The following is a 21,701-nucleotide window of genomic DNA, read 5'->3' on the forward strand; positions in this document are numbered from 1 at the left end:
CGGCCGCCGCGGCCGCAGCGCCTCGTGGCGGCCGGGCCCGGGCGGCGCCGGCGGCCCCGCGCGGCGCGCGCCCCTCCGCCGCCCGAGCCTTTTGTCTCGCCCCCCCCCGCCATCCCCTCGCGCTGTGCGGGGAGCGCGGCGCGCGCCGCCGCCGTCGGGCCCGCGCAGGGGCGGGGAGCAGGAGGCGGCGCCGCGCGGGCGGAGAGCGCGCGCCCCCTGCGGGCGCCGGCGCCGCGGCGCGGCCCCATGGAGCGGGTGAGCGAGGCCGCCGCCTGCGGCCCCTCGGCCGGCTGCTACACGTACCAGGTGAGCCGGCACAGCGCCGACATGCTGCACAGCCTCAACCAGCAGCGCAAGAACGGCGGCCGCTTCTGCGACGTGCTGCTGCGCGTGGGCGACGAGAGCTTCCCGGCACACCGCGCCGTGCTGGCCGCCTGCAGCGAGTACTTTGAGTCGGTGTTCAGCGCGCAGCTGGGCGATGGGGCCGCTGGCGGCGGCGCGGAGGCCGGCACGGCGGAGGGAGCGGCGGCCGGCGGGGCGGCAGCCACCAGCACCGGTGGTGGCGGGCGGGAGCTGGAGATGCACACCATTAGCTCCAAGGTGTTCGGCGACATCCTGGACTTCGCCTACACATCGCGCATCGTGGTGCGGCTGGAGAGCTTCCCCGAGCTCATGACGGCGGCCAAGTTCCTGCTCATGCGCTCCGTGATCGACATCTGCCAGGAGGTCATCAAGCAGTCCAATGTGCAGATCCTCGTGCCTCCCACGCGCCCGGACATCATGCTCTTCCGCCCAGGCGCCACCGATCTCGGCTTCCCGCTTGACATGACCAACGGCGCCGGCTTGGCGCCTAACGGCAATGGCATCGCCGGCATGCCTGAAGACGAGGCCACGCGGGCTGCGCTCTCCGCCGCGCAGTCCTCCCTGCCCGTTCTGCAGGGCGTGGACCGCTTGCCCATGGTGGCAGGACCCCTGTCCCCACCGCTGTTGGCCTCGCCCTTCCAGAACGTCGCTGCCAACACCCCCGCTTTAAGCACCAAGAGGGGCAGAGGACGTCCTCGTAAGGCCAATCTCTTGGACTCCATGATGTTTGGTACCCCGGGGGGCCTGCGAGAGGCGGGTATCCTGCCTTGCGGCCTCTGTGGGAAAGTGTTTACGGATGCTAATCGTCTTCGTCAGCACGAGGCTCAACACGGGGTGACAAGCTTGCAGCTGGGCTACATAGACATCCCGCCCACAAGACTGGGTGAAAACGGTGTCCCTGGTCAGGATGACCCTGATGCACCCCGAAAAAGAAGCAGGACAAGGAAACAGGTGGCATGTGAGATCTGTGGCAAGATTTTTCGGGACGTGTACCACCTGAATCGGCACAAGCTGTCGCACTCTGGCGAGAAGCCGTACTCTTGTCCTGTGTGTGGGTTACGGTTCAAGCGGAAAGACAGGATGTCCTATCACGTTCGATCCCATGATGGCTCTGTGGGAAAACCCTATATCTGCCAGAGCTGTGGAAAAGGCTTCTCCAGGTAAGAAGGAACTCAAAAGTCATAGATGCCAGCAAGGGCCAGCAAAGATGTTTCCTGTCAGATCCTTTGGGAAGTGGAAATAGTCTGTACTTAGAATAGTTTAACCGCTGCAATTTAAAGCATCTGAAGAAAGGCGGCTTTCATCATTTCCATTGGGAGGTTATTCTGCAGCCTCTTGAAAGGATTTAAAAGTAATTAAGATGTAGAACTGGGAGTTGGTTAGCTCTGCATGCCGTTTCCAGCTCTGTCCCCGTGTTGCTGTATGCGTGGCCTTGGGCAAACCAGTTAGTCATTCCCTCAAAACTCTTCTGTGAAATGGGTATTGAGGTAATTATCTACCTCACCTGAGCGTCTTGAGACTTTGGATTTCTAAGTAGTTCGAAGGTACTGTCGAAGTGCAAAATATTAACGCATCTCAAGATCACTTTTTCTTGTATCTATTTTACATTTTCTTTTACTTCATTTCTTTTGGTTCGTAATGTTTTAATCACTCAAATGTGAAATAAGAGGTGAGATTTTAAAAGTTGCGTCATCAGATATCTTTTAACACATGGTCTTTGTGTCCTTTGCGTTTACATTCTTCTGAAGGGCATCTTGCTTCTACACAGCAACATACACAGGATATGTGCATTTAATGTTACTGATTTTTTGTTGCCGCTTTTTTGTTCTGGGTTGTTCCTTAAATAAGTAGAGCTGTTTTAGTGGTATCTTACAGTCTGAATTAATGAGTTTGAAACTTTCTGGGGAAATTTGATGCTCGCTTTAAGATGAGAAGTAGTCGGGGCTGAGGGGAATACATACGCTCCACGCTACTTCTGTAGCAGCAGTTCATTTGCTCTAGCAGGCGGGAAAGAATCAAGATTGGAAATATGAATCAAAAGTCTACTAGGAGTTAGAATTAACCCAGCTATGTAATCCTCACAGATGTGCATCTACTATTTCTGTTTTTGATAGAGGGACTTTTTGTTACTGCTGCAAACATTAACACTTTTTTTTTTCAATCAGCAATATTTGGGAGGCCTTTTTTTTTTCTTTTTCTTTTTTTTTTTTCTTTTTAAGAACTGAAGATCTGGAGGTGGAAGGTCATCATAGACTCGAAATTTTACCTAGAAAGTAAAAGTCCTAGAAGTAAAAATGTTTTTCTTATTAAAGCGTATCTAAGATCATCTGCCAGTTTTTGTCATTTTTAGTCATGCACAAAGATTTCTGCTGTTGCTGTATGAAAGATTTCTATGAATAAGGGAAAGTGAAAGGTGTTGAGTTCTCCTTTTTCTCAATGAGTTACCACGAGCAGGCACAAGCGGTGCTACGAAAGTAAACAACAGAAATGTCTACGCATCTTTGTAAAACTGAAGTAGCGAATCTTTCTTGAGTTTCAGTGCTCAGACATAGGTGGTCTGCCCGGAAATGACTAAAAAGAAAAGTTGGAAGCGTGCGATCTGATTTGCAGAGGCTCTCCTTCATTCAGAAGCAGGGAGGCTGCTAGGTCTGAAGTACCTCAAAGGACCCCCAACCAGTCCTTCTGGTTGCCCCGCTCCAGCCCCCTTGCTGGAGCATCAGGTTTAGCAGCCAGACTGCAAAGTTCAGTGTCTTTTCTGTGTGCAGGCCGTCCGCCGCGTCCTCTCATTGGCGCAGCTGGAAGGCTAGGGGAGGAGGGCTGGGGAACTTGTTTCCAAGCAGTTTTGGCCTCATACAATGAAAAGCTTTCTTGCTGCTAGGAGAAACTCTCACTAGGAAAATCTGCAGCTATTTAGACATCTCTTCATCGAAGTGGGCTTTGCTGATTGTGAAAATGGTCTAAGAGTTCTTATCAGCGTGGATCTTTGTTGGTGATGTGGTTCTTGATAAGTTTAAATTTATTGCTGAATTTTAATGTCTCCGCTGCAGGGAACTTCTTTTTTTTGGTTGAAATATTACATTCTAATTTTAATATTTGTTTTAAGTGTGTATATGTGTACTTTTTTTAAGGCCAGACCACTTGAATGGACACATCAAACAGGTGCATACCTCAGAGAGACCTCACAAGTGTCAGGTAGGAGTTGGGGGGGTGGTTAGTGTGGTTTTTTTTTTTTTTTTTTTTTTTAAGGCATTGGATTTATAAGTGTGAAGGGAATTGCCAAGTAACAATTAAAAAAATGAATGTGTGAAATGGGATAAATGTTTGTAAATAATAGTGTTCAACAATGACAGTTGCTTACATCCCTCCCCTGCTACTCCTGCCTCCTGTGTCATCTGATGCCTTGGTCCTTCTGCCTCCCACCCGTTCTGCCAGATGTTCTTTCCTGCTGCTCTGTCCCAGTCTCCTCCCTGGATCTCATACCCAGCCAATTCAACCCTGGGCTTTGAGTCATTGTCACAAATGATATACCTTTTTTCCTTTGGATTTGCAGTGGTAACCAGCGGGACGCTCCAATGCTGACTTTTTTTTTTTTTTTAGAGTAATTTCAAATAAAACTTACAATCATCACGTGCCAAGATGCTCTTTTTTATCACATAGCCTTCATTGCACTGAGCAAAATTGGAAGCTTGTTTTTACAGCTTTAAGTAATGAATATAGTTTTTATACATATTGAGTTGCCTAAAGGTTTCTGTTGTCCTCAAGAAGATTTGTGGAACCTCACTCAACAACTTTGAAAACTAGACCATTGAGCCTTCACATTTATGCATCAGCTTTACTGACCTGGAGTCTTAGTTGGTTTGAGCTTCCTAAGAAATTGAATGCTATAAATTTATTTACATTGAAGAATTCCACTCACAGCAACTATCTTCCAATTTGGGAATAACAAGTAGATGAACTGCAGATGACTAAAGATTTTGAAGAATTTTGCCTGTAAGCATGTGTTTGTATGCAGGTGCAAAAATGAATATAGGACCCCAAATTCTCCTTCGTCAGCTGATACCTGCTCTAGATATGTTTTTAATTGTTCTAAGAACTTTAAATGCATGTACTTTGTAAGCATGAATTAGAGGATACACTCAAAACTAAAATGTCAGGAAAAACGGAAATTTTACAGCCAAACTCAACGCTATTTCCTTGCATGCACGTATTTTGTGATAGTATTCTGAGAACACCCTTCTGGGCTTTGTTTTGTTGCTCAGTGTGTCATAATATTATAGGCACCATTCATTTCATTATAGAGCTATAGTCTGTAGGTTATAAGTGTGAAGGCAGAGTTGAAGTTACCTCTTGGCTTGATTTGCTCGTCATTTTCATTGCCCAACCTTGCAAGGTTAACTCTTCATTCAAATCAAACAGGGCGTTGAAAGTCTGTTAAAGACCTGCTGCGTGTCTTTGCAAAAACTCTTTGACAATGTCCTGTCACGTTTACAAAATCTTCTTAAATATGCACAGTTCTCATATATATATGGTACACGCCACAAAAAGGATGCTTTCACATTGAAAACTTTCAAATCTGAAAGCTGATGTGTAAATTGATAACATTCTCCTTTTGATTATCTTATATCTGGTAACACTTTAGTTCCTGAACATTTTGGCCACTAGCTTAATGTTGGCGTGTTTCTATTATGTTTTTCCGTTGACTTCATTTGGAATTTTAGATCCTTGTGAGAATAAACAGAGCAACATTGAGCATCCATTTGAATCAGCTGAATTTGTGTTGAAAATTCCAGTTATTGTCAGTTACTGCCAAAGAGAAGGACTCCTTTGGTAAAAAGAAAAGCTTTCCAGAATTCTCTGTCCCAGTGCCTTTCTTGGAAGTGGCACTATGCAATGATTTAAACAATGTCCACTGTTTACTTGAGTCCTTCATGTATCTTTGCAAACCAAAGTATAATTAACATTTTGCTGATGGAGCATCATAGTACATTTTCAATTTTCAGAACAAAACTGGTATGTTACTGGCACAACTCCAGGACAGATAAAAGGAAACTGTGAGAAGCAGGATAATTTTCAGTTCAACATCCCTGTAACAGCTACAGTTTGCAGTGCTCCGTGTGTCAACCTGCGCTCATCCCCCTAAAATAAAAGCCGGACATGACAAAACTTTTAAAGAACTAGTCTAAGATTCAGCATCAGGTGCCAGACAAAGATCCGATTCCATCTTTTTCGCTACTCATAAACCACACTCAGAATGGGAAAGGAAGGCCTCCAGCAGAGCCGAGGCACCTGAGAAATCGGATCCCAGAAGCTGCTTTGGTGCCCAGACAAGACGCCAAGTGGAACTCTGGATGTTTCTCTCTCAGATTGCTAGTGATTTGAGTTTTTATTTTAACTTTGACAGCTGAGTTTTTGATGTAGGAGAAGGGGTAAGTCAGCTTGGTGGCTACAAGGGAATAGTTGAGCTTGTTGACTTGCCTTGGGAAGGGGTGAGGCTGGGTTCTGGCTTCAGAGTGTGAATGAGATGAATGTTAGTCCGCAGTTTGGGAGGAAGCGGTGATATGAAAGCCTGCGGATGGAAAAGGGAAATGGGAGAAAAAGGAAATTAATTCTTTTTCAGTGACAAGAGCCAGGTGGTTCACCTGGCAATTTCCATTAAAAAAAAAAGATAGATGCAGGTTAAATTAAAAAAATACTTTTGAAAAATAATATATATATATATATAAACTATTTAAATCAACCTGAAATTGGCATCCAAAGTCCAGTGCTTTTCCCATTGATTTCAATGCAGATTGAGTTTCTTCCTGTCCTAATTTCTCTTACTTCCTGCCTATTAGCAGGAAAATGGCAGCCACCATGGAATAAGCTCAGAGACATCCACAACCATAGAAAAGTTGAAACTTCAAGAGGTATTTCTTAAACAATGTTTTTTTAAAGAAAAACTATATATATTCTTTTTATCTATTTATATACCTGTGCAATGTTTGATAGGAAAGCACTGGAATTTCCTTCTATTATTAACAATTAATGGTAAATACTTAGCACTTATTTAGCACTTATATCTTTTATAAAATAAAACTTTTTACTTTTTTTTGCTCTATACCTTTTACAAATATTAACTATTTGAATATTAACTTTGGGGTTTTCTTTAAACCTAGTCCTGTCTCCCATTTTTATGATTCAGCTAAACTGGTTCTTGCTTTCTCCACTGGACTTTATTTAAGCTTCTTTGCAGTTATATTAAACTATATAGATTATCCAAAGAAACTTTACCAAACTTAGCAGAAGACTGAGAAATCAAGCACAGAAATTATTGTATTGCCTCTCCCCAAGCTTTCCACTTGTTCAGTTCAATATGGGACAGATCTGTTTTTACTTCTGGTATCCCTGTATTTATGTGGTTTGTCTCTGGTCTGCTTCATAAACTGATGCCCTTCCAATGCTTTTTTTTATGGACACTTACTGTGGCTCAGTATTAGAGTTAAAATTAATGGACCTTTTGGCTGTCATCCTTGGTTGTCTAATAATGCACCTCTAGCTGATACTCAGCAGGTTGACTAGTATCAGTCCTGGAATCATGGCTTACATGAGTGTTTACTTCTAAAAACGTTCTAGTAAATGAAAGCTGTACCTGTTTTGCTCAGTGCTGTGTCCTGACATTTGAACTGAAGAGAAATCTTTTACATTCAAGGGTTTGCTTCTTCACCTCTAGTGATTCCCAGATGTTTGCCTGGTGAGCTTAGTTCCACTCTGTGTACCACAGAAATCCAGGTTATCATACTGTTGTCTTTAAGTATATTAAGTCCTGATCCTGTAAGGTGCTAAGTCTTCTGCCTGCTGCAGAGTATCCGCAGTTCTGTGGGAGCTTACTGTACTTCAGCATCTCCTAGAATTGAACAAGTAGAGTCTACGGCCTGTTGAAATCAATAGACACTTTCTGGTTGCCTTTGCTATAAATCATAAAATCACATGGGTTATTCTATTCTGTATTGTCAGTTGATTCTAATTTACCATCTTGAATTTTAGTAGTTGTTGCTTTACAAACCTATTCTATAGTGAAGCAAGTGTCTTGTTTAATTACTCACTAATCCTTAAAAAGATAGAATATATCCAGTTCCCTGTCAGTTAATATTCCCATATTATCTCTAAGGGGACTGGGTTACACATATTGAACTGCATTTTTCTGTCTAAGTCTAAAGCAGATGCTGTAGACTCTTGAATGTCACTGTTGCCCACTTGCTGTGGTCATTCTAATGTATGTCGCTTTTGTTTTAATTCTGCACTTGTGAGGGTTTCAGACTGTGGTTTATTGCTTTTATGCACACATGAAATATATGGCAAGCCTTTCAGAATTGGCAGGCCAGTTTTGGCCATATACATGCTCTGTGTACCTGCCAATGATTATAATAACGGGAAGGAACCCTCCCTTGTCTATCATCCGACTTTCCTCTGGGGAGTGGGCAAGTAGAACCAGTATTATCTTATGCCGAATCAAACTTGTTTCATGTAGTAAATGGAATGCGATACCTTGATCAGGGTGAGTTATAAACGGGCTACAGTGTCATGCAGTTATTTTGATATCTGCACCCTTCTGAGACTTCACTTCTGCACTTAACTTTTGTCTGCCCTGTCACTGTGGATACCAGGATGGCTCTTTTGTAGTCTTTTGTCATCTTCTCATCCCAGCCAATTCTCTGATGCTTCATATATGTGTTGTGATAGTCCAAAGGGGAGGTCCAGGGCAATGAGGCCAGACTGATCAAATCAAACAGTAAAATTTAGGAAGGTGACAGAGAGGTCATTTTGAGCTGTTTGAAGTGATTGTCATGTCTCAGTGAAATGGCATAATTGGCAGTAACCAGTGTGGTTTGTGCTGTTTCTGTTATTAAATATTACTTAAAGTTTTAATATCTGAATCCTCAGTGAGGAGCTCTAAGGCTTTACAAATTTGTTTGGTTTTAAATTTTACAGACTGTAGTATATTAGAACTGTTTTCTTGCTAAATTCTTTTAAAGTAGTAACATCACATCTTGTGTAGTGTGTTGGTGATCTCATTTTTTTGTTTGGGGAGAAATGGCTCATGCATCATGTAATTTGTTTAATTGCACAGGGACTGAGATACTTACTCTTAACAATATTAAATAGATTCAGCAATATCAATGTTTTTAGCAGAGTTGATAAGTCACATGATTCTCATTGTACCCGCAGACTTGCAATGCTTCCTTTGCCACTCGTGACCGACTGCGCTCACACCTAGCATGTCATGAAGACAAAGTTCCCTGCCAGGTGTGTGGGAAGTACTTGCGGGCAGCATATATGGCAGATCATTTGAAGAAACATAGTGAAGGACCAAGCAATTTCTGCACTATCTGTAACAGAGGTAATGAGACGTCTTTATTTTAGTGGGATGGGGCAACTGTTGAGGGCAGCTGTGCGGCTGCGTGATCCTGTCTGCAGCAGGAGGAGGTTGCACACGTGTACGTACATATCTACGCATTTACGTGTGTAGATATTCTGTCTTTCTTTCCTTATTGAATACTTAGTTTGAAATTGGTGAAGTCAGAGGCCTGACCATTTTACATGAGCAACAGTACCTGAATAAACTCAGTTTAAATGTGAAGCAAATTACCTTTGGACAGATTGAAGAATTTTGTATGCCAAACTATAAGATCCCCACAAAACAACCACCTTATATTGCTTTGCCACCATTCACCATGCATCTTTCTTCCAATACATGTTTGGAACTGAAAACTGCATTGAGCTTGGAAGAAGACTCTGAAATACACACTGAGTTGAAATCTGTAGGTGAAAGAGCTGTGTGATGTTACCAGTCTTGCTTAACCTCCTGATGCAGAAGTAAAGTCAAGCTGCTCCTCCTACTTAATCCAAGAAATGGCTTTGTACTAACTTTACATTTCTAAAACAAATCTTGTAAAGAAGAGCATGAGTAACATTATTGTATTTATATGAATACAGTTTTGGGAGCTTTTGCATCTGTTTGTGATACTCTCAAATGGAAGAAAGACTTGTAGGTTTAAGCACTGTGGGATGTAAAGTGAGCTGGACAAATTTCAGGAAGAAAAAAAACTTTACTTTTTTGAACTATGAATGTACAACTTCAAAGTATGTGTTGACTCACACAGACATACTGGAGTACCTGATGACTGTAGGAGAACATTGCTTCTGTTGTGTTTTAGGATCTAATTCCTTTTTTTTTTTTTTCCTGATGAGTTCTGGATAACATATGTTGCCTTTTCTAATTGCAGAGAGGTAAAAGCTTTTGAGAGAGTGTAGGTGTTGCGTATTTATGTGAGGACTGTACGGGAATGGAGCTTTTGGGTGATTAGGAGATGATGAGTAATGTGAGGCATGAAATTGTAAAGGAGACATTTTCCAGTAGTTAAACCATCTGTTACATCCTGACAGTGGTATTTACAGTTCTTGTGGAAATGACAACTGGCTTGAAAATCTGCAGATTCCGAAACTCCAGGTAGATGGTACAAAATGAAGCCTGGCCCATCTTCTGAAAGTCTGCTTAAATTTAACCCCATTCTTTTTGTGGTAACAAGACAGAAGACCCTATCTAAGATCAGAGCCCTATTTTGCTTTCCTTTGGTTGAACATGATTCTGAACATGAGCTCATTATTTGAGGAGAATTGTCATGTTTTCAGGGTTTGTAAGCCTGGGTTTTACCTTGAATACCACTGGATGTCACTGCAGCTCTTCAGAAATTCAGCCAGAATGGCAGACAGATCTGGCATTCAAACAATGAAATGTTTGGAAAGATTATGCGCATTTTACAGGCTGAAATGTACCATGGAAATGTAAATTAAATGTATTTATGTGTAGAAGGATAGGGAACCTGTTGTACAGTTAAGTACAGCCCCTGCTTTCTTCTTTCAGGGGCTTCTGTATTTCTTATATGTTGTCAGTGAAAATCTTTGCTGCTGTGAATTTCAGTTCATGTCAGTACTTAAAACAATAACTAATCTGTTAAATTGTTGTTAAAGATTTAGCCTTTGTTAATATTTAGCAGAAAGGAAAGTTGCAAACTGGATTTTTCAACTGTGTTATGAACTCAGTAATATATCCTGTCAGTTCTGATTACAGCTTTATGATCCATGGTGTCAGGATGTATAATTCAGTGTTCTAAAATAGAGATGTAATGTTCATGCTCTAAATATCTTTTAAATTGTGGAGTATGGAGATACGCAACGTGCTAGAAAAAAAATTGAATTAAAACCTTTATGATAGGCATGGAGATAGTCGGAAGCTACATGATTCTCCCTGCAGTCCCCCCGCTGTGACTGTCCCATGGTTATCGTGCTTGTGCAGCGAAATTGTGTTTTATTCTTCCCTCAGCTAATGTGCTGGTGTATTTTTGAATTGGAACTTGATGATGGGCATAGTTGTCAAGGAAGAAGGCAAATATTTCTGAAAACTCCTACAGGGAGAAGTTTGAATGCTGACAGGAAAAAAAAAGTCTGAAATGGATGCAAAGGTCTCTTACACAGCTGAACATATTCAACATATCCTACTGCTGAAGTCAGAATGGGAAATGCAGGCTTGGAAACCACAACTTTATCCCATCAGAGGGGCTTTCTATGAATTCACTAAAGTGTATCTTGCTCTCTTAAAGGTTTAATGGATTTAGGATATAGGGAAATTGGTACCTTGACTAAGAGCAATAGCCGGTGGTTTGCTATATAATGTTTCTTCCCAGCTGCTAATTTTATCTATTTACCTATTTATTTCAGATTGGCAATATAATCTCCAAAAATTACCATCTGTGAGTTGATAGTTTTTGCAGGTTATGTTTTACTTAGGATGCTTCTGCTTAGAAAAATATGTAAGCAAACAAGTCTCAGTCAGAGATACTGTGCAGTAGTTTTTGTTTGCTTTTTTCTTTTTTTCCCCCTAGGAAGAGATATTTTTAAAGAAAACATGCAGTATACCAAGTAATCAGTTTTCTGTATTTTTGCAGTTAGGAAAACAATTTTCACAAAATGTATCTCGAGATTTGTATCTGTGCCCAGTGAGAAAGACCACTAATTTAGAGGAGAGCCATCCTGCCCTCCTATGCTAAGACCAAGAGGTCAGCAAGTATATCTCATTTATAGGAAGCAGGCCATTTCCTTTCTTACGCATGTTTTTAATATTTCTGTGGTTTGAAGAAATATTTATTCTGCAAAATTGTAAGATATGTATGGATAAAGCAATAAATGCATTCCTTCATTTAAAAAATGAAAAAGATACTACAACTTTATCCTTTTCCTGGACCCTGTCCTTAGCCTGAATTTGTATTTAAGTATTTAACAAGTAGAAGATTACTGTTTAGGAATCTCTTCCACCTCTTCCTAGGGCAAGCATTCCTAATTAAGGCCTGATAAATATAAATCATCATTAGTGTGTGAGAAAAAAATAGTATTTAAAAAAACCCTCTCTCTAACCAATTTCCTGTGAAGCAACTGACACTCTTTCTGCTTTGATGAAAATCGATGACTCCCAAGTTCATCGATCACGTGCATAAAACAAGGCCAACACACTTTGCTCACAATTTTCATTACGTAAAGCCACGTAGCTTGCAAATAGAATTGCAGAGGTCAGAAAATACAGCATTTTGCAGAGATTCTGCAAAACTCTTTTTTCTTGTGTCACTTGTAGTATAGGAAAGCACTCAATGTTGTGTGTAGTCCTCTTATGGCTGGCAGTGAGATTTTGATGCGCTGCCACATGTAGAGACTCATGTTATCATATGTGTACTTATTAGACATTGGTATGAAATAAGGGAAGTATCTTATAGTTGGAAGTATGGCTGATACATTATGTCCTTCTCCCTAACAGTAAAATTTGAGTTCTTTAACTAGTGAATTTTGCTAAATAGAGAAATATATTTTCTGCTGGCATTTTATGTCTTAAGGTAGATTTTGCATTATTTCAGGTGTGAATATGCTTATCTTAGTTCCCCAGATGATTTAGCCTAAGTGATTTGACTCCCTTTTATTTTTTTGAGTTTTCTTTTGTTGGTTTCTTTAGTTGCGGTTTTCTTGTTGGATCTATTTTCTCTACTTTTATCTTCAATCAGGAGTCTACAGCAGTTCCTTTTTGTTATTCTCAGCAACCATTTTTCTCCCCTGGCAGGTTGTTGGGAGTTCTGCCTTGTTCCGTACGTCCTGTATATGCAATTCATAATAAATCCTGCAATTTCTAATAACTTCTGAAGACCCTCTGGCCTTGGGTTCTAAGAGAAGTCTTTGCAGAGGGAGGTTCTCTAGGTTTGGCACAGAGAAATCTAGCGTAATGCTACATTCATTATTAAATTCAGTGCCTGAAAGTAATGTCTGCTATCATAAAATCCACCCTGGAATGGTGCATCAGTGCTGGTTTTGCAGCCTTCCTAATAAACTGTTACATCTAACCAAATTTAAATGCAGTCATTTCACTGTAAAAGTGTCTTTGCAGTAATATATCTATTCTTTGCAGTAGTATATCTATTCTTAAAGTGAAGTATGGCAAGCATTGCTATTAAAGTTGTCTTGCAAGAGCCTCTGCTGTAAATGCTGTATTAGTTTAAAAAACCTTACAAGTTTGTGTACAGATCTTGCTCACAGTAGTAGAAACGTTTTTGAGTTGCATATTTTTCTCTATGCAGAAAGGGAACCTGAAGCTCTGTGTCTGTGACAGTGGAACTTGCAACGTGTTCTCTGTTCTTAAAGGGAAATCTAGCATGAAAATACCGTAATATTCTGTTCGGAATTTTAAAATGAAGAGTGTTGTCAGTAGGCTTACCTGTGTAGAAATTCTTCAGAACTTTGTCCTCTCTGTGCCTATGGTCCAAATGCTTCTAGTACTATTTGTAAAAGTTTTTAAAATCTGACTTTAAAACATTCCAAATATACTCAAGAGGATTTATTGCATTACAGGAAAAGGTCGTAGTTGTGAAACTTAAAAAAGTATAAAATAATATTTTTAAAAAATGCTCAAATGTCAAAAATGGTTGTGTTTTGAAATCTGTGGTTTGAAATATATGTTCTTAATTTCCATGTTTTGGGTTTGCAAATCAGAGGTAATAGATGTTTTGAAATTTAATCATGAAAAAAAGATTTTTTTCCAGAGTTTTGCTGACTGCAGACACTCTAATGTTTTTAAAACGTAGTATGAACAGAATAGGGGAAATAATATTTTTTGAAAATTTTTATAGAAAAAAATATATCTTAAAAACGAATCAATAGTTTTAACTTTCTGCCTTCCAAGAGTCATTCATTGTAAGTGCTAGAAAACTGAGGGTAAGCACACTAAGTGTTAAAACGGGGTGTTACTAAATGACATTCCTACAAAACTTAACAGCCTGAAAGAAATCATTTTAAGCTGCCTCTAAAAGTTTGTCATATGATGAATTTTTTGTGAAGGCAAATGAACACCCCACAGACTGGTGAAGAGACGTGGGTGCCCTTTGTGTCATGTCTCTTCTGCCTTCTCTTCCTGAACATTTCATGTGACCTGATTGTTTTTTTTCAACGTAGAATCTGTTTCTTAGGGAGGCTGTCACTCTTTCATCATGGCTTCAAAAAAAAAAAAAGAAAAAAAAAGAAATGAAGTCTAATGAAGGGTATGCATTGGATTCATTGCTTGGTTGTGTCTCAGGATTTTACTTGAACATGTTATAGGTAACAAGAAATCAAGCTAGAACAATGGCTATTTTGTGATGGAGAGTAGGAGCAAGAGAAAGATTAGAACAGGGAAGGCAGATGTGTGTCTTTGCTGGTGGCAGGATCTCATCTCCTTTTATCTTGTTTAGGTTTCTCCTCTGCCTCCTACTTAAAGGTCCATGTTAAAACCCACCACGGTGTTCCCCTTCCCCAGGTCTCCAGGCACCAGGAGTCCATCCCGAATGGGGGAGCAGCGTTCCACTGCGTCAGGACCTATGGCATCAAAGGCAAGAGACTCGCTGCTCTGCACCTTGCTGCTCTGTGCAGAGCAACTTTGTGTTGGGGGATGCTGGGCTGGGCCTAAGGAAGGGGGAGGGAGGAACAACAGAGAAATACCAGGAAGCAGCTTAGGGAGGTGCAGAGAAATCACGTAGGGTCATGTACGTAGGATGTAATGTCTATGCTTAGACACCAGGTTTGACAAGTCCAGGGGAGTGAGGAGGGCAGATGAGAGTGCTTGAGTTCTTGGCGGATTCTTTCACTTTAGCAATGGAAAAGGCAATGTTGGTTAATCTGGACAGTCATCCTAGAGCAGTCAGTACTTGAATTTTGCCTGGGGAGTGCGGATCCTTGACAGTGACTTAGTCCAATACTCTTGATCATTGCGTCAAACCGTGTTTCTGATTTGTGGTGAAGAAAGGGGAAGCCGCAGATTGCAGTTCATAAAGATTCTTGAATGGTGAAAGCAATATCCCTCCTCAGATTGATGAGGAACTGTACAGCTGTCTATAGTTAAACATCCACTTTTTAATGCTGGTGATGGGGAGGAGAGGTAGGGTATCAAAGTAGTGCTACTACTTCTTTGTTTTTAATTTACTATTCCTGCCTGCAAAAACAAATGTAAGGATTATTTTTGTAAGAATAGTATGTAAAATTCTGTGTTACTCTATATAAGGTAGCTTGTTTTTTGCTTCTTCATTCTGAGCTGTCAGCAGAGTAGAGCTGAAACAGCAGAAAATTCTTTTAAACCCTGTTAGTCCCAGTAAACTATGGCTACTCTTCCTAGGAGAACAGCAGTCTGGATTAAATAAAGTCTGTGCTCTGTGTTATGCCAATAGGATGTTCCACTTGTTGTGGGTTTTGGTTTTTTTGGTGGTGATGGTTTTTGGTTTTTTATTCTGTTAAAGTCTGCACAGAGTTACTACACAAGCCCTTTGGTTCTGGGTAGTGTGCTCATTTAACAAGAGATTTACTCCAGCTCAGTTGTATATGGATTTCATGCATATCCTGTTTGGTTCGTAATGCCGAGTCCAGAGCAAATTGGTCTTTTGGACTGTGCCAAGTGCTTCTTTGGTCTTTCAGAGTTAACAGTTGATCCTGCTTATTTGTATTCAAAGACTTGTTTAGGGAGCATGTCTGAGTTTCCCACGCTCATTCATCTGCGCTAAGCAAAAAGTGTGGACAAACTTTCTTGGCATAATGTCAGAGAAGAATGGGGAACACTCCAAACATACCAATGGCTTTGCCAGGATATGTATCCAAATGACTTAAAATAGTGTCTTTAAACCGTCTCCTACTTCATGCTCCAGTGTGTAAGGATGGAACAATTTTAGGTTATGATGTCTGCATCTTAACAGCATTATACTTAACTTGTAAAAAGGAGCCCCACCAGATTAATGGAATTGCACCTCTGAGATTGCAGTAGCTCCCTACTGCTTTGCTATTAATGAGTAAAATATTTCCATGTTTCTTCACACCTTGTCGTAGCCTGCTGTAAGTTTCTAGATACTCCCTGAAAGTATTAGCTGTATTTCAGAAGTGTGGGAAGTGACTTCAGTAACTAAAAGCTCACTATCAGGTCTATGTTTTTATAATGTCTAAGGTGTAAGCTTTGACACCTTTGGGAATTAAAAGAAATAACATATAAACCTAAGACACATAATGGATGTGCTCACTGTCATTATAAATCCTTGATTAAAAAATCTGGATGTGCTGTAGCCATATTGTTTGTAAAGAAAAATATGGTCAAGGACTTTAGAACATGTGGGATAGTGATATTAAGTGTATTTAATTCTTTCATGATGGGCAGTAATGAATCAGGTGGTGACTGACATCACCTATTTGAATGCTGGTTAAATTAAATGTTTTGGGCTGGTGAGGTTCTAAAAATTTCTCTCTCTTTTTTTTTTTTTTTCTCATAGAAGGCCAGAAATGTTCACATTCGGACCCGATTGAGAGTTCTGATTCATACGGAGACCTCTCTGACACCAGTGACCTCAAGACTCCTGAGAAGCAGAGCACCAACGGGTCCTTCTCCTGTGACATGGCAGTCAGCAAAAACAAAATGGAGACGGAGGGAGAGAAGAAGTACCCTTGCCCTGAATGTGGCAGCTTTTTCAGATCAAAGTCTTATCTGAACAAACATATACAGAAGGTTCACGTCAGGGCCCTTGGTGGCCCATTGGGGGACCTTGGTCCTGCTCTAGGATCCCCCTTTTCACCCCAACAGAACATGTCTCTCCTGGAGTCATTTGGGTTTCAAATCGTCCAGTCAGCGTTTGCATCATCCCTAGTGGATCCAGAGGTCGACCAGCAACCAATGGGGCCAGAGGGGAAATGAGATCAGTTTGACCTTAACAGAGCAAAGCAGCAGTCTGGCTATAATAAGATGCTGTGAATGAAAGAGAAAATAATGAAATTTTGTTCTATAGCTGAGAATTTTTTATTCATTTTAGCTTCCCTCTTTGTCTCATGCCCCACCCCACCTTTAAACCTTCACTGATGAGAGGGAGAAAAGGCTTCTTAGACGATGAATTACAGAAGATTGTGACCTTGAATAGAAGACATGATTTAAAACATGGAGTAGAGCTTCTGAGGTGCCTGACGGTGTTCCATCATGATCTTCTAGAATAAACAAAAGTTGCCAGCACTCATCTGAGAATTAGAGACAGGCCTAGTGACCTGGACACTTGGGGAGCTACAGTTTATGCTTTTGTTCTCTCTCTATTCCCCACCTTCCCTAACTTACCCCAGAAAAACACAGTAAGTTTTAAAAATAGACCCATTATTGACTGAATATAACATTAAAAAAAGCCCCATGGTACCTAGCAGGTTACAATGCAGTTGTCCTTTTATAAATGGAAATATTTTAAGAAGGTGAGAGAATTTGAACCCCCTTCTGCCATTTGTGAGGCTGTGAGTGCTACAGCAGGACTGAACTGCTGAGGAAAAATCACCATTCAGAACAGGTTGTTTTTGTTACTTTTAACCATTAAACTTGCTGTCAGGTTTTTAATTCTCTTATTATTATTATTATTATTTTAGGACCTGTTGTAGTGAATTGCTACTGAAAAGCCGGTCTAAGGCGATATACAGAGCACTCTTAAAGCAGCAGTCACATTAGGGTTAGTATTAATTTTTTTTTAGATGTATCATAATTAATAACTTGGCTAGTTGATTGTTTTAAGTCTATGAAAGAAATAGTTTTATGCAAAAAAAAAGTAAGGAAGAAAAAAATACCATTGCAGTCTGCTTGACTGGTGCTCGTTTTTCATGTGGGGACCTAGAGTATAAACATGATGAGCTATTGGGTAAACTCTATGTACCACTGACTTGTTTAGTGTGAATAAACCCAGGGGTTCACAGAGTGATTTTGGTTTAATCAAATTGAACTCTATTAAAGAAGTTAGTATGTTACTTTATATCCCCTCGTTTTGTCTGGTTTTTGAGCAATTTAGCCACCTGTCTAAAGGGTGTGCAAACAAGAACCAGTAAGTAGGATGTTACTCCCTCTCTTGACTGTGCTGTACTCTCAGTGCCCTGGACTTTTGGGCTCCAGTCCTACTCTCCTGATCTGCCATTAGTCAGGTTTGCAAAAGCCAGTCTGACTCCTTTCTTTTGCAAAGAAGAAGGGTGTCTACTGTAAGAGATTGGAACTGCAAGCAGCAGATCTCTGAAAAAGAACTGATTACATAAGACAAGCTGGATTCTAGGCTGCTGGAGGTTCTGTTTCATCTGAAAATGTCACTTGTGCAGAAACAGTGTCCCTTCCTGTTCCCATGTAATTTGTCAAAGTGTTTATGTACCAAACCCAGGTATGAATGTTGTGTAATAACTGAACACAGGGTTAGAGGTTAGGAATACTCTGAGTTATAATTATGGTTCTGCTGTTGATGCTCAAGGTCACACAGGACAGCTCACTGAATTTATTCCTTAATTCCCTATATCTGAAATAAACAGTTTTCTCTGTATCACCAGCTCGTTGCAAGTTTTAGTTAGCTAGCAGCGATTTGGTAGTGTAAGCTCCTGTGTGTTACTGAACATTGCTAGAAAGGCCCAAATGAAGAGCCTGATTCCCACACCGAACTTGTGTTCTGTGAAACAATGAATACAGTGCTGGGTCAGGATAGACCACTGCAAGCCGGGACCTACATCCTCTACAGGATGTGTGTCTCCATTAAAGGCAAATATTGCCACAAGCTGCTGTTGTGGCACTCTGCATTGCCTGGTTGTTCCTAATCCAAACCCCACAGCTAGCTCATAACCTAATTAAGGCATTGGGGGATATATATGATACTCTTTTTTTTGTGCTTGTTCTTGAGTATTTTAAACCAAGGATGAATAATCAATGGCTTTCTCTTTATAGCACCAGCACTTTCTAAATTGAGAGCATGTTGCTGTGAACTTGACATTTTGCTATTAATCTGGCTTAGGAGGCTGAAGGACATGCTCTTCTCCATTCGTCTTCCCCCAGAATCCCAGGAATAAGTATGACTCTCTCTTAAAAAAAGAAAAAAAAAAACTTCAAACCAAAGCTTCGTGGAGTTGCTGCACTGATAAGCTTAGTGGACAAGTAGAAACAGAACATTTCAGAAAGGTAACAAACGTTTTAAAATACCTTACTAATCTAGACCATGACCAGACAATCCTGTGAGCTGCTGAGACTTGCATCTGGTGGGAGCAAGTCAAGATAGAGCAGGTTTCCAGTCAGCAGAACAGCTCATCAGATTCGGCAAAGGCAACTGCAGCTGTGCTGACTTACTGATAACTGTGTTTAAGATATCAGGAGTATGCCAGCAGGAAAGTGTCTGTGGAATTGGAACTGTACCCTGAAGAGGATTTGAGAAGAGTTTTGTGTTGCCTTTGTGGTAATTGCTGTATAATTGAACCTAGGATGGGAGGAGAAAGGAGCTTTCACTAAAAAAGTTATAGGAACTTTCTGTTTCCAGTATTCCTATATGAACTTGAAGAGAGTGCATTAGTCAAAATTCAATTCCAAATGCCGAACCCAGAGAAAAAAAATAAAAAGGACACTTTCATCCTGTTTTAGGTCCGCTGACTTCAGTGTCACTAGTGGGATGAATGTGGGCCATATGTATGGGAATTAGTTATGAACACTGTAGAACTTGGCCTGATAAAGCCAGTGAAAAGCCTTGAGATAAAAAGGAAACCTTCTACAACACTAGCCCTGCATTTTGCTTGTCAAGGAAAATGCTTACTAAGTTGGCATGAACAAATGGAATTTAAGCTGCTTTCTTCTCAGTCTAGTGGACACGGACACAAATAGACAGTAATTTAACAATCCCGAAATGACAGTTCTGGATCGTCCAGTGTAAATGGGCGAGATTTGCACCAGCACAGTGAGCAGTGCAGGCTCATGCCAACAGTGCAAGAAAGCAGGTCTTTAGCAGTTGCATTTTTAAAAGTCCTTTTGGGAGGCACATTGTTCATTTCTTATTAGGAAATTAATCTACGTACAAATTCTTCATGTTCCCTACTTTGTGAAATACCTGCTTCTCCTAGCATAGCAAACAGGTCCAAACAGAAAACTTGGCCTCAAGTTCAGAGTCCAAAGGGAGATAACTTAATGTCCCCTGAGCTGCAAGCTCACTCAGCTGTGTTTCTGTCCTGTTTTTAAGTGGCGTATCCGTGTATAGATTATGATTCTTTTTTTTTTTATGCCATCTCTTCTTTCCTTACATTCTTTGTTGGGATTGCAGTCCAGCAGTTGAGTTCATGCACTTCTCTGCCAAGAAATGAATTTCAGTTCATGCAGATTTTGGTAATCAAAGTAGTATTTCTTTGTATTACTGAGGTGCTTAAACCCCTCAGCTGAGGCTCAGTCCCTTGTATATGAGCTGTGATGAAAACATACCAGCAAGATCCCATCTTCAATAGGCTATAATGCAAGCATAAAGATAAGATAAGAAAGGAATAGTTGCTATAATTTTATGGATTAATGATTGAAATACGTGCGTAAATTAAAAACACATGCATGTACATTTTAATATGATGTTGAGTTTAGAGTCTCAGACTTACCATCAGGTTTCTCTTATTGCATAAAGTAATTTTACCTCTACATGCTGTTAGTCCCCAACAAGTGGACTAAATTGCAAGGTAAAGCAATTTAATATGATTTCATAACAAATTAACTGATATTACCTTGTATTTGTCGTGTGCTAGGCAAGTACAAACAGACTCCTGGTGTGGCTCATCTGATGCGGTGGAGTGTGAGCTCGCAGGCTGCAATGATTTGCCTATGGCTGTGTCAAAACTGATTGCAGAACCAGAAATTGAACCCAGATTTTCCTTTTCTCAATCCAGTGCCTTAACCATAGTAGGACAAAGTACTACATGTTTGGGGAATTGTTTTTTCTTTTTTTTTTAAAGCCTAGAACTATAAGATGGTGTGGAGTTGGGTTTTATACCAATCTTTGGAATAATTGCAAATGCTCAGTAACAGTTTTAGACCTATTTTCAGTGCCAGTGACTTAGGGAATACTTGTTATTTCCCAAGCATTTCCTAAAATTATTGTTCCTCCCTCAATTGCTATCAGCTGTAAGGAATGACTTGAATAGAAGAACTGTGTAACTGAATGTCTGTCTAACTCAACTAATTGAATTGATAGTATGAAAGCTACCTAGATTTTGTAGGCTCTGTTGTATCTTTAGTGTCTTTTTTTTTTTTTTTTTAACTAAACCTTTGTTCCTGGAAATCAATATCTGACCTTATGTGTTGAGTCTGGAGTGGGGTACCACTTTCAGCTTTAATTTCTTTAAGGTGCTTGCTTGAGGAGGTAGATGCCAAAGTAAATTTCAGAGGACTCCAGACTTCTGTGTTGGACAAATGAATAGAGAGCGAGAGCTCTGGGTTTCATGAGAGATATATGAACAAATTAAAAAAGACAGCTACCAAAATTTTATTATACTGGGTACAGGAAAGGCTTTTCTTCATTACTTACCAATAGAGTAAAATATTTTCAATTGCCCATGATGACAAAACTCTGAGAGCAAATGCCAAACAAAACTGTGGGATGTGTTGGCTTTTTCAGGATCATGACTATACCCTAACAGCATTATGAATATTTTAACATTAATTAAGCCAGCTTTACACCATTCACTGTTTGCCTAGGCACACAGTACCTGAGTTTTAATTGAACAGAATATAAACTCATGTTGAATCCCTCAAGTTAGCTCTCAGTTCCATCCCAAGGGAAGGAACAAATCAGCAAATGGAAAATAAAAAAGTAGGACTTAAAAGGAAAGACAGATTTGAGAAGAATCTTGTGCTTCCTGAGAGTCCCACCTTTCACGTGGAATAGCCTTTTGAAAACAAGACCTTTCTGCTGCTGTGGTGAGCACTGGGGCAGTCTTGGCTTCCACCTCGCCTGCTGCTCTTGTCTTTGCAGGAA

General features: G+C 40.6%; 1 protein-coding gene across 2 annotated transcripts; it reads left to right on the plus strand.

Moving 5' to 3' along the window:
* The first annotated feature begins 233 nt into the window (after positions 1-233).
* PATZ1 (POZ/BTB and AT hook containing zinc finger 1) lies at positions 234-17,711 on the plus strand. Of its 2 annotated transcripts, XM_010228668.2 has the most exons (6): positions 234-1,523; positions 3,492-3,555; positions 6,198-6,269; positions 8,569-8,740; positions 14,160-14,297; positions 16,212-17,711. In XM_010228668.2, the coding sequence occupies exons 1-6, from the start codon at positions 247-249 to the stop codon at positions 16,628-16,630; spliced, it is 2,142 nt and encodes a 713-aa protein (XP_010226970.2). In that variant the 5' UTR covers positions 234-246; the 3' UTR covers positions 16,631-17,711. The 2 variants fall into 2 exon arrangements, with proteins under 2 accessions (XP_010226970.2, XP_088388517.1); XM_088532391.1 differs by lacking the exon at positions 6,198-6,269.
* Positions 17,712-21,701: the final 3,990 nt, after the last annotated feature.

The sequence above is a fragment of the Tinamus guttatus genome, unplaced genomic scaffold (genome assembly GCF_059628265.1).
Source record: "Tinamus guttatus ecotype Peru unplaced genomic scaffold, ASM5962826v1 Tinamus_guttatus_pri_ptg000459l, whole genome shotgun sequence".
Lineage (NCBI taxonomy): Eukaryota > Metazoa > Chordata > Aves > Tinamiformes > Tinamidae > Tinamus > Tinamus guttatus.

What these genes read in the sequence shown, in the direction of transcription:
- PATZ1 (XM_010228668.2), top strand. Translation starts at nt 247, where the DNA reads ATGGAGCGGGTGAGCGAGGCCGCCGCCTGCGGCCCCTCGGCCGGCTGC. An exon ending in TGTGGAAAAGGCTTCTCCAG is followed by an intron (nt 1,524 to 3,491) that starts GTAAGAAGGAAC and finishes ACTTTTTTTAAG; the next exon opens with GCCAGACCACTTGAATGGAC. An exon ending in AGAGACCTCACAAGTGTCAG is followed by an intron (nt 3,556 to 6,197) that starts GTAGGAGTTGGG and finishes CCTGCCTATTAG; the next exon opens with CAGGAAAATGGCAGCCACCA.